The sequence below is a fragment of the Quercus lobata genome, chromosome 9 (genome assembly GCF_001633185.2).
Source record: "Quercus lobata isolate SW786 chromosome 9, ValleyOak3.0 Primary Assembly, whole genome shotgun sequence".
NCBI classification, from domain to species: Eukaryota; Viridiplantae; Streptophyta; class Magnoliopsida; order Fagales; family Fagaceae; genus Quercus; species Quercus lobata.
The window spans coordinates 24029697-24042470 of record NC_044912.1 but is presented as its reverse complement, the minus strand read 5'-3'; the positions used below and the strand labels follow the sequence as shown (position 1 = coordinate 24042470).

The 12774-nt window shown below is 35.1% G+C and overlaps 2 protein-coding genes across 3 annotated transcripts; both read left to right on the top strand.

The window, feature by feature from the left end:
• Positions 1–875: 875 nt before the first annotated feature.
• Positions 876–8656, top strand: LOC115959426 (pentatricopeptide repeat-containing protein At5g27270). 2 transcript variants are annotated; one of them, XM_031077806.1, is made up of 8 exons: positions 876–1569; positions 2693–4097; positions 4233–4544; positions 5168–5272; positions 5352–5439; positions 5568–5689; positions 6108–6172; positions 6432–8656. In XM_031077806.1, the coding sequence occupies exons 1-8, from the start codon at positions 1000–1002 to the stop codon at positions 6987–6989; spliced, it is 3225 nt and encodes a 1074-aa protein (XP_030933666.1). In that variant the 5' UTR covers positions 876–999; the 3' UTR covers positions 6990–8656. The 2 variants fall into 2 exon arrangements, with proteins under 2 accessions (XP_030933666.1, XP_030933667.1); XM_031077807.1 differs by having other exon boundaries at positions 1303–1569; positions 2677–4097.
• An 853-nt stretch (positions 8657–9509) lies between these two features.
• On the top strand, positions 9510–11531 carry LOC115959251 (NADH dehydrogenase [ubiquinone] iron-sulfur protein 6, mitochondrial). Its single transcript, XM_031077590.1, has 3 exons — positions 9510–9695; positions 10995–11079; positions 11225–11531. The coding sequence occupies exons 1-3, from the start codon at positions 9582–9584 to the stop codon at positions 11332–11334; spliced, it is 309 nt and encodes a 102-aa protein (XP_030933450.1). The 5' UTR covers positions 9510–9581; the 3' UTR covers positions 11335–11531.
• The last annotated feature ends 1243 nt before the right edge of the window (positions 11532–12774 follow it).

Below are 12774 nucleotides of genomic sequence, written 5' to 3'. Positions count from 1 at the left end.
ACGGTCACATAAAGGCTTAAACTTGAGAAATTTGAACTAGTTATCAAATAAAGACTCTTGAAAATGTAATAACATTTTTTATTTTAAGGGTGTGTTTGGATACCGCTTATTTTACTGAAACTGAAAACTTATTGCTGAAAGTACCGTAGATAAAGATAAAAGTTAGTTAAAATAGTACAGTGGGACCCATGAATAATACCTAAAAGTGTAGTGGGGCCCATGAATAGTAGCAAAAATAAATTGAATAGTAAAATATTTTAATTTTCCATCCCAATCCAAACGCACACTAAGTAGCCATGCTTGTCTTTAAAAAAGAAAAGAGTAAAGGTGCTAGGCACAGGAGAAAACACTAATTATCATTAGCAAAGATCTTATAACTCAATTAATTAGCATATTTTAATATTTCCAATTGAAGATATCTATGGTTCAATTCCTCGTTTTTCAATGTAGCTATTAAATTATCAAAAACAAAAGAACAACAAAAAAAAACTATTGAAAAAAATATTAGTTTTTTTTTTTAAAAAAAAGAGTTTAAATTTATTATTATAAAATATAAATTAATATCTTTTGTTTTGGATAATTTTTTTACTATTCATATTTTAGTTCTTTGAATTAAAAAAAGAAGAAAATTTGATTTCAAACAACTATTTTTTCCTTTCTCAATTTTTTTTTTCCAACTCAATTACTTAACAATATATAAAACTATCAATACATATTATTTAAACATATCACATTATTCATAAAAAAAAAAAAAATCAAATTTCCTATATATATAAAAAATAAAACCTGACCACAGTCACAAAAATAAAGTGAAGTTATCTCTGTGTGGATAAATATAAAAAAAGTTTAAAAATCTTGAAGGAAGAAATTTCAAATTGAGACAGGTTGAAGCAGACTCCAGAGCCAGACAAATAGTGTTAACAGTACATTATCCTCGCCATAGGATACATCTTGTTGCTACTCAAAAACACTGAAAAACAGTGTAAACTGTAAAGCAAAATGGACTCCCTAAACCTCAACTTCAAGTCCACCTTCCTCACCAACATCCCACTCCCAATCCCACACTTCCCTTCTCACAAATCACCTTCATCAACAAAACCCAAAACCACAATCCATTCCTCTTCTTCTTCTTCATCAGTGACACCAGACCCATGGTCTCTCAGCGATGGCAACGACCCAACCAAGCCAAAACCCAGGTCCAAAAACTCCAAAAACCCACTCTCCGACGACAACGCAAGGCGCATAATCAAGGCCAAGGCTCAGTACCTTAGTCAGCTGCGCAAGAACCAGGGCTCGCGAGCGCAGACACCCAAGTGGATTAAGAGGACGCCGGAGCAAATGGTGAAGTATCTTCAGGATGATCGGAATGGCCACCTGTACGGTCGGCATGTGGTGGCGGCGATAAGGCAGGTGAGGGCTTTGGCTGTGAGAGGTGAAGGTGGGTATGATATGAGAGAGGTGATGGCTTCGTTTGTGGGGAAGCTGAGTTTTAGAGAGATGTGTGTGGTTTTGAAGGAGCAGAAAGGTTGGAGGCAAGCTAGGGACTTCTTTGCTTGGATGAAACTTCAGGTTTGTTACTTGCTTGGCCTTTTTTGGAATTATCTTTGGGCAAGTTTTTGTTGTGGTTGAATTTGTATTTTTAATCTGGGTTTTTGTGATTTTTTGGATATTGAATCTGGTGAATTTCATTGTACTTAATCTACACATGGATGGTCTCTTTAATTGTCGCATAATGGGTTGGAGAAAGATAGCTCTAAACATGTTTAATGCCAAACTTTTTCCTAGCAACATCTGGGTTTTGTTGTTTTTATTTTTAATTCATTTTCTGGAGGTGGGTTTATCAGGGGTTTATAGTTATGGACAAAATTTAGTTTAGTTTCTTAGGTGTAGTACATTAGTTCCCAATTCAATTCAAATATATAACTGGATTGGGAAAGATAATACTGTTTGTGACTTTGTGCTGTATTGGTCAATGCAGACATGTGTTTGAATTGAATTGGGTAATCTATGTATTGCAAACTGTACCTAAATTTTGTTCTTTTGTAATTGGGTCTTTGAAATTGTAGTTAGTTTTGGTAATTACATTTGGATTCTTCTTCTTCTTTTTCTTTGGAAATTTGAGGTCTATTTATTCATTTTTTTTTTGGGTGGGGTGGGTGGTGGTGGTGGTTTTTGACACAGATTAATTAAATGGATGGTAGTATTTCTTTTATAGTGATTTGGTAATCCTCACATCAGGGTTGTTAAAATTGATATTGAACAGCTATTGGAGTTTTTATTTTTTATTTTTTTTAATTATAATTTTTTATTTTTAGTTTGATGCAGCATCAATCATAGCACATTCTAAATTTACAATTTATCTTTTGATTTTTTTTTTCTTTTATGAACTTTGTGCTCTACCTGGATTTCTTTCTGAATTTTCTAGAATTGAATTTAGTAGGGAGCAAATTTGTTATGGCTTTGTGCTCATCTTCTTTGTATTAAATTCATATCTAGGTTTTATTTGTGCTATTTTGTGGTTTTATTTGCGAATCCTTAAGTTAGATTTGGATTGGTTTTCTAGCAATAGCTGTGATAACCTTAATTAGTGGTTTACTGTCAATGAATGTCTGAAACTTGATGTTTCATAATGCTTTTTACTTCCAAAGCATGAAGATTAATTTAGTGTATTGATAGATTTGCGCTCGCACAGTTAAGCTATCGCCCTAGTGTTATTGTCTACACAATTGTCCTGCGCATATATGGGCAAGTTGGAAAGATTAAGATGTCTGAGGAGACCTTCTTGGAGATGCTTGAAGCAGGATGTGAACCTGATGAAGTTGCTTGTGGTACCATGATCTGTACATATGCCAAATGGGGACGTCATAAGGCTATGTTGTCATTTTTTTCTGCTGTACAAGAAAGGGGAATTATACTCACTGCTGCAGTTTTCAATTTTATGATGTCATCCTTGCAAAAGAAATCACTCCATGGAAAGGTTATAGAAATTTGGAGGCAGATGGTTGATAAAGGGGTTGCACCCAATCATTTCACTTATACAGTTGTCATCAGCTCACTCGTTAAAGAAGGTCTTCTTGAGGAAGCTTTCGGGACTTTTTCTGAGATGAAAAATTTTGGATTTGTTCCGGAGGAGGTTACGTATAGCCTACTTATTAATTTAAGTAACAAAAATGGTAATCGAGAGGAAGCTCTAAGATTGTATGAGGACATGAGATCCCAGAAAATAGTTCCAAGTAACTATACCTGTGCTTCGCTTCTAGCTTTGTATTACAAAAATGAAGATTACTCTAAAGCCCTTTCTCTCTTTTCGGAAATGGAAAGAAAAAAAATTGCAGCCGATGAAGTAATCTATGGTTTGCTCATAAGAATATATGGAAAACTTGGTCTTTATGAGGATGCTCAAAAAACATTTGAAGAGACTGAGCAGCTGGGCCTACTTAGTGACGAGAAAACTTATTTGGCAATGGCACAAGTCCATCTCAATTCAGGGAATGTTGAGAAAGCTGTAAAAATTATTGAGCTAATGAAATCTAGAAACATTTGGTTCTCAAGGTTTGCTTATATTGTCTTATTGCAATGTTATGTTATGAAAGAAGATTTGAACTCTGCTGAAGTCACATTTGAGGCTCTGTCCAAGACTGGACTTCCTGATTCTGGTTCCTGTAATGATTTGCTCAATTTGTATATTAGACTGGGCTTGATGGAAAAGGCCAGGGATTTTATTGCTCAGATAAGGAAAGATAAAGTAGATTTTGATGAGGAGCTTTACAAGACAGTTTTGAGAGTATATTGCAAAGAAGGAATGCTAAGAGACACTGAGCAGCTATTAGAAGAGATGGGTACTGATCAATCGTTCAAGGATAATCGATTCATCTTAACATGTTTTAGGGCTATGCATAACCAGATCGAAGATGACCAACTTGATAAAAAAGTTTTGGCATTTGATCATCCTGACACTATGGCTATTGAGCTCATGCTCAATTTGTATTTGGCAGATGAAAATCTCATGAAAACAGAAGAAATACTAAAATTGCTGCTTCAAACTGCTGGTGGCTTGTCAATTGCGGGTCAGGTCATTAACAAGTTCATTAGAGAAGGTAAAAACTCACTAATGTTTTGTTTTAATGATAATTTGTAATTGTTTTATATGAGTTCCTATGAGTAAAAGTTTTATGCTTTTAATCTATATTTATGGCAAAAGTGAAGCGAGGTTGAGATTGATTTCTTTGCAGGTGATGCACTTAAAGCAGAAACTCTTACTGGTCTGTTGATCAAGCTAGGCTGCAGACTTCAGGGTGCTACGGTTGCTTCTTTGATTAGTTTATTTGCAAAGCAACGCAAGCTGAAAAAAGCCCAGGAAGTCTTTTCAGCAGTTGCAGATTCTTCTACATGTGAAAAGTCAATATATAACTCAATGATTGATGCATATGCCAAGTGTGGCAGACCAGAGGAGGCATACTCACTTTATAAACAAGTAGCTGAGAAAGGGCATGATGTGAATGCTGTTGGCATCAGCATAGTTGTGAATGCTTTGACGAATATTGGTATGAGTGGAAAATGTAGCAGACTAACATAGTTTGTTCCTCTCTCTTTATACTTTGGGTAATCAAATAATAAGAGCCCCCAATAACATGCAAAGCTCTTATAAGTTTAATGAATGATGCACGCTCACAAACTACTTTGTGTGTTATGCATTTCCGTTCAAAATAATAAATAACTTTTATTTTGATATTCTGGAAAGTTTATCTCAAACAAACCTGGTCTTACCAAACAAGTGGTGAGCTGTTATATAGAAACTATGAAGATACAAAAAATAGACTTCCTGCAAAGCTAAGCTTATATCTGGCTCTTTGTAATTGCATTTTGTTGACTTGAAGGGCCAAGTCTTCAGGTAAAAAAACTCCTCAGAACTTTAATTATATCTACAACTCTTCAGGAACAAATGCTCTCCTGGAATTATTGGAAGTGAGTGTCTGAATAGGAAATCATACTTTTCTGTTTTTCAAACAGCCCATTTTATTTGGAATCACATTCCAAGCATCCTGCCAAAAGATGTACACTGACAATAAATAATTTAGGAAGTATGACGGGTAGCATTTGATGCTTGGTTGGTTTGCAGTTATTCTTGTGCCAATTTCAATTAGTAATAACAGTAGACCATCTGCAGGGAAACATCGAGAGGCAGAGAATATTATCTGTGAAAGTCTTGAAGGCAGCTCGGAGCTAGATACTGTGGCATACAATACCTTTATCAAGGCCATGCTAGGAGCAGGTTGATATAAACCATCTCAATTTTTTGAAGCTACATATGCAGAGAAAACATGGAATGACCATTAAACTTCATTTTGCAGGCAAATTGCATTTTGCATCCAGCATCTATGATCGCATGCTTTCCTCAGGGATTTCTCCATCAATTCAGACATACAACACCATGATCAGGTAAGAGTCTAATGTGTGTGTGTGTGTGTGTGTGTAGGGTGGGTTCATTTGGAAGGGTAACTCAAGAAGTTATAAATTAATCTTACTGGTGACATGTTGTGGTTCATACTGGTTAATTATGTCTGCAGTGTGTATGGACGGGGTCGAAAGTTGGATAGGGCTGTGGAGATGTTCAACACAGCTCGCAGCTTGGGTTTGTGTCTGGATGAGAAGGCATACATGAATCTGATAAGCTATTATGGGAAGGCTGGTATGGTTCTACTTCTACCTTCATTTTGTGGAGAAGTATCTAGCTCATTCTTAGTGAAATGTGCCAAAAGACACCATTGATCTTGAATTGCAATAGTTATCTTAGCTTAGTTGACATCAATAGAAAAATGCTTATTTGTCTTTTGTGCTTTTCATAGTTTGTGAGATACACAGATACTCAAAATGTAGATAAATATGATCATTTAAAATTCTGACTGCTGGAAGAAGTGCTGAATATGGCTTGAATTGAAATTTTATACTGATAGTTCATGGATGGCAGATTTACATTTGGTTGTTGTTGTTGTTGTTTTTTATTTTTATTTTTTAATTTTAAATAAAATTTATTTCTTCTCCTTTTTCTATATCCAGTAGAATGAAAGGTTGTGATATTCTCCTCACAAATTTATTCTATTTTGTAGGTAAGAGGCATGAAGCTTCCCAGTTATTCACCAAGATGCTGGAAGAAGGGATAAAACCTGGAATGGTATGCACACGTTATATTGCCCAAACATATGAGATTATGATTAAAAGATATCTAAATAGTATGTCCAAGGTACTTAGAGAAGAAAACAAAGAAGAGACATATTGGTAATAAATAACTTGAGAGGGTGACTTATGTCATAATGTTCCTTAATGCCATGACTTCAACTCACTTTTGTAATAATATGTTTATCTTTTTTACTTATAAAACTAGAACATATAAACTAAAGTACTTATTCATTTTCTTTGCTGGGGAAATGCAGGTCAGCTACAATATCATGATAAATGTATATGCTACTGCAGGACTTTATCATGAAGTAAATGAACTTTTTCAAGCCATGCAGAGGGATGGTTGCTTGCCCGACTCCTTTACCTACCTTTCCCTTGTTCGGGCTTACACCGAGAGTTTGAAATACTCAGAAGCCGATGAAACCATTGATTCTATGCAGAAAAGAGGCATCCCCACTTCTTGTGCACATTTTAACCTCTTACTCTCTGCTTTTGCAAAAGCAGGTCAGATGGGGGATGCTGAAAGGGTTTATAAGAAGCTGCTCACTACTGGTTTATATCCTGACCTTGCATGCAATCGTGCTATGCTGAGAGGTTACATGGACTACGGACATGTAGAAGAAGGTATCAACTTTTTTGAACGAATTTCTGAGTCTGTGGAGTCAGACAGGTTTATTATGAGTGCAGCTGTACTTCTGTACAAGTCTGCAGGAATGGAACTCAAAGCTAAAGGTTTGTTAGATTCCATGAACAGTTTGGGCATCCCATTCCTTAAGGACCTTGAAGTTGGATTGAAGCTCAAAACTTCCTAACAAATGCTAATAAATCATTATTATTAAGGAGATGAACAAAGGGATAGAGAAGGATTCCAAGTGCTTGTTAATGGAATGGGATTTGTTACGAATAAATGTCACAGTTGTACATCAGTGGTGAACAAATTTTGAGGAAGATGCTGTATTATATAATTTAGTGACCATGGTGAACACACATAACACAGTTGCTTGTTAGCGGTTTGTGATGATGGTGTAGGACTGTGTAATGCTAATCCTCAATGGATCATGTGCCATGGAGCTCGTCTGTCATATAAAAACTTGAAATTGGTGGCTTGAAGTCATCTTTGACCATGAAATGTTATGGGCAATTCGTAGAACTTGCGAATCTTGCTGGGTGTCCATCATCACATGAGGATTATCGTGTTGGTATTGATTGCTTATAATGAATAAGAAGTTCAATATCAGATCCTCATTACTTAAATGTTCAGCATGTGAAATGGTGACAAAATGTGGCATGTTTGCATACCAACAGTTAAGTGACAGTGGATTTGGACTTGTCTTGCTAATCCTCCTTCGATTATTAAGTGGCATAGAGATTAGTTGTTGGATGGACCCTAAATTGGTGGCATGAAGCTGAAAGGATATACAAGGAACTATTCTCCACCAGTTTAAGTCCTGATCTTGCATGTTGTTGGATCATTCTGAGAGATCACATGGACTACTTCCATGTGGAAGAAGGCCATCCCCTGGTTCAAAGAAAGTATTGTGTATGCAGAAGCAGAAAGGTTTATCATGAGTACAGCTTTGCAAAAGTTTTCAGGAAAGGACATTGAAGGTGGTGTTTTGAATTCTACACAGTTTGGAATGCCATTCCTGGAAAACCTTGGAGTTGGGTTGAAGCTCAAAATCCCCTAAAATATTTATGAACTAATTCTGTGACAGGTTTATCTACACCATGACCAAATGCCGCATAGAGTGAATTCCTGACACTGGAAAAAGACTACTGCTGAACAAGTTCCGTTTAGTTGTTATAAACAATGCTGAGACGACATTTGGTTCAGACCATCATGTTGCTAAGCTTCCTTTGATCAAATTGCAAAGAGCTCTGGCATTTCTAGACCCAAATTTGAGAGAGATGCCAAATACGTGACAATTTAATATGTTGTTTAAGTGGCATGACCGTTGCTCGAAGACTGTTGTATTGCTAATCTTTTCACGCTGGGGTGGCAAAGAGCTCATCTATTTACAAGGTCTTGAAATTTTGGCTGTATGATGACATATATCTAGATATGATCTTGTTTAATTATCTCGGGGATGTGGCGTGACATCTTATGTTGTATCTTGTGCCAAATGCGTGACAACTGACAAGCAAGAGCGTTCTACGCATTGTTGGCATGGTGAAGATTTTGGCAACATGAGGTATCTTTATTGGGATGCTGAGGGTGCAGTTGCATGAGGGAAAGCAGGTTCACATAGTAGCTGCTGATCTGAAAGCTTGTTGTGATTGAGACATTTTACTTATGATTATAACATGTTCATTAAATTACAGCAGCCGGAACATAAATGGCTGAGGTAAATACATTAGTCAAATGCAGAGTTGGGAAAATATATAATTAGATTTGGTGCTGAAAACTTATATTGTAAATGATTGGACAAAACTCTTACACATTTTCCTGCAATGGATAAGTTTTTCTCCTTTCAGGGATTTTTGTGAAGTAATAGTGTGTTCTAAGATTATTAAACTAAGTTTCTTCGTCCAAAATTTTTAATATTTATTAATCGTTATCGTATTGTGAAACTTTTGGGATTCTTTTAGGAAAATTAATATGATATATTTAACATCATCGTTTTGCAAAAATCCGAATAGCAAAAATTCAAAATGGTGGTGGAGTTTCCCTAACTCATAAGCACTATGTTTTCTTGTCAAGACTTGCAACATTATGGCCCCGTTTGGTAACAGTATTTAAACAATAAAAACTGTTATTTAAACATTACAACACGTATTTCATATATTTTTTTTATCCGTACGTATTTTCACAAAACTTAAATAATGTTAATAGAAATCTCTTATCAAACAGGTCCATGTTTGCTAATACCATTTAAAAAAAAATTGCTATCTCCAAGTAATTTCAAAACTGTACCTCTCAAAATTTTTACTCTATTGTCTCAAATTGGTACTTATATACATATATATATATATATATATATATGTGTGTGTGTGTGTGTGTGTGTGTGTGTGTGTATTTGACAATTTAATGATAACAGTGAGGTGTGGGACACTTGAATCTTGATTTTTTTTATTTATTTAAATAAATGAGAGTAAGTAAGGTAAGACTACTGAATTATAAAATTCTAACATTTAATTTGGTCAATTTTTAAATCTCAGAGTTAATTGAAATTGATAATACAAATCCTCTAAAAAAAAAAATATTGATAACACAAAGGATTAGTTTGAAATTAACCCAAATATCAGGGTGTATATAAAATTTTTTCATTGGGCCTGTTTTTAATATGTAATGGGCCTTGGCGTGAATCCAAGCCCACCCAACTCTCAGCTACATTTTCTTGTTCTGCAGTTTCTCTCTCATCTCTCTCTCTCTCTCTCTCAGTCTCTCTGTGCGTGGAGGAGCAATGGCGTCGAGTCTGTTCAAAACACTAATCCGATCGTCAAATTCACCATCACCGGTCAGGAGCTTCAGCCTAATCAGCAGCCAAATCAGCGAACACACCGCCAAATGGATGCAGGTACTGTATACTTTCCCCATTACCAATACCTAGAAGCTTTTAGAATTTCTGTACCCAAATTATAATTCTCGTGTTACCACTTTTACTTCAGATCTATTTTATTTATCCTTTTATATTCTTTATCACTCAAACTTTTGTGTATTATGTCCATTTTTTAATTTCACGAACTTAATTTTTTAAAGGAATTTTTGTTTTTATAAAATTTTAAAGGAATTTATTTTAGTCAGTAATATTTTCTGGGTTAATTTTTTTTTTTTGTTCCAAGTATTTTTGTGGTTCAAAGAGAGGGGTGATCGTTTTTGATGAAAAAATGAGTCGCTAGAGATGGTTTGTTGACTTTGTTCATGTTCGGTTGACCCTTACTAAATGCGTAGTACGAAAAATTTGGGACTAAGGCTTTGTGGTGGTTGTGCATTTATGATTTATCATTCATATGAGTAATGTGTGTGAATGTGCAGAGATAACTCGTTTTGTGTGTAATTGATCTTTTGTTTTTTACCAAAGAAATTTCAATGTTGGGGTGTAGCTTTCTTTTCTAATTGAGCTGTTCTTGGTGAGGAGTGTGTTTGTACCATTTGGGGTAGTAGATACTTTAATTAGTGACTGTTTTGGTTGTGTATTTCTCAATGATCAATATTTTAGTTTCTAAACACAATGAAACTTTCTTGATTTATTTGATTGTTAAAATTATTATTATTATTTTTTATTTATTTTTGAAAAAAAAAAAAAACTATTTAAATCCCTATGTGATCTACAAAGTGGAAGTAATGGATTTATTAATTGATCACACAATTAATTATTTAATCCACAAGGTAAAATGGTTAAAACATAGATACAATATCTATTACAGTAACAATAAAGCAATAAAGAAAATAACTTTGAGATTTGGTAATGAAGTGAAAAATAGAAAAAGAGTGGCAAAACCATTCCGGGGACCTAGTCCCATAGAAAATTCATGATGGGAAAACTTTTGTATAACTAGATTCTCTATTTTAATATCTGCAAACACCCTGCTTGCCTTCCTACCATGGTAGTCCTAGAATCTCTGGAATCTGCCTAGGCAGATCCTTCACAAACTCCGCATGAACTAGAATCTTGGCACTTTAAGGAACATCCTTGAAGATTTTGCTTCATTGTTACCTCCAGGAACAAGGATTTTGTGGTTTCATTATCTCAAAGTTGTTATTAAATGGGAAATTTGCAGGAAGGTCTTAAAAACATCTCCTGTGTAGGAGTATATGAATATCATTTTTTTTTCACGATAAAAAAAAGTACATCATGTTTTTCTTTTATTTGTAGGATACAAGTAAGAAGTCCCCAATGGAATTGATCAATGAAGTTCCGCCCATCAAGGTTGAAGACAGGATTGTTGCTTGTGAAGGAGGTTATTTTGTACTCTAAATATTTTACTTCTTTATTTTTCATAATCCCCACTAAATATTTGTGGACTCTCCATTCCATGATCAAGTCAGTTCAACACTTCACATTGGATGTGAATTTACTAGGGATTTACTTGTTTCTGATTGCAGACAGCAATCCTGCACTTGGGCATCCAATTGAGTTCATATGCCTTGACCTGAATGAGCCAGCTATCTGCAAGTATTGTGGTCTACGCTATGTTCAGGAGCACCACCACTAGGAGTTTGATGGTGATTATTCTGAACCACTACAATCTGCATTGTTGAAACCCCAGGGTATAATTATGACATGGCAAGGTTCATGTTTGTTTAGCATTTTGTTTTTTCTTGGACTGAATCATGCTGTATTGATAAGATTTTCATGTATTCAATATTTAGCAAAATAAAGATTTGACATGCCGCTTGATTTTCCTCCCAAGTCTATATCTACGTGAATATCTGAAGTTGATTTATCCATGTATAAATTTCTTCCAAACTGATTTGCAGGAATCTCCTCCAACTCCAACACAAAATGTGGCAACTCAGTGACAGACATTGATTTTAATTATATGACTCATTAGGTTATCTAAATATGTCATGTTATTAAAAGCACACAGATTGTCATTTGAATCGCCAAATAATGGGTTGGAGGAATTTTTCTCCAAACGGGGTTGGATTATCACTTTGTCTACTTATTGCTTTATGAAGTGCTGTGATGAGTTTTTATCTCTGTAAAACTGTTAAATTAATTTTAGATGTTGTAACATCAAGTTTTGGTTGATTTGGAAGCATTATTTATCTTATTTATTTGGGGATTGGTTGTGAATCTTGTGATAGACACATCACAAAAGTTGCACCCACAGGTTTATTTGTATACTTATTCTGGGGTTGGTTGTGAATCTTGTGATAGACATGTGTCACAAAAGTTGCATCCACAGGTTTATTTATATAGTTGTTTTGGGGTCAGATGTCTAGTTTGAAAATCCCGGTAGTTTTGCCATCAGAACTGCTAGCTCAATATACATTATTTGCTCTTTGATGATGAAGATGGTCGCCAAGTCCAGTTTTGGCATGACACTTGGTGTGTGGATCATCCCTTGAAGGTGTTGTTTCTACACTTGTATGCATGCTCCATAGCTAGAGACACATCAGTTTATTCTTTGGTGGTTAGACATACAGACGAAGAGATGGAGCCGGAAAGTCAGATTTCATAAATAATTTTTTTTTTTTTTGGTTAAAAGGTCATTCATTTAGAAACTAACTGGCCAACATAGGCAGAGTATTGGCACATCGCCTTAAGTACAAACCATTCACATCATCGTTTACAAAAGCAACCATATCTGGGGTGGGGTACATTAAAGCTTTCAAACTGCATTAACATATTGCATCCCCTTTTCGCGAGCCAGTCTGCACACCTGTTTACTTCTCTAAAAGCATGGCTGGCTTTGACTTGCTGAAACTTGCTTAGGAGGTACCTGCAGTCATTTAGGAGTGGTGAATATGCTGCAAGATTTCATAAATAATTTAATAATTAGGAGTTGGAATCGGTAAACTCCTCTCTAAATCTTCTTTACTCAAATATCCTAAGAACAGAGGGTTGTGATAGAATGAGTTAAACTGAAAGGGAGTGGTGACTTTGGTGTTCCTTTTTATTTTTTATTTTATTTTTTTATTTTATTTTT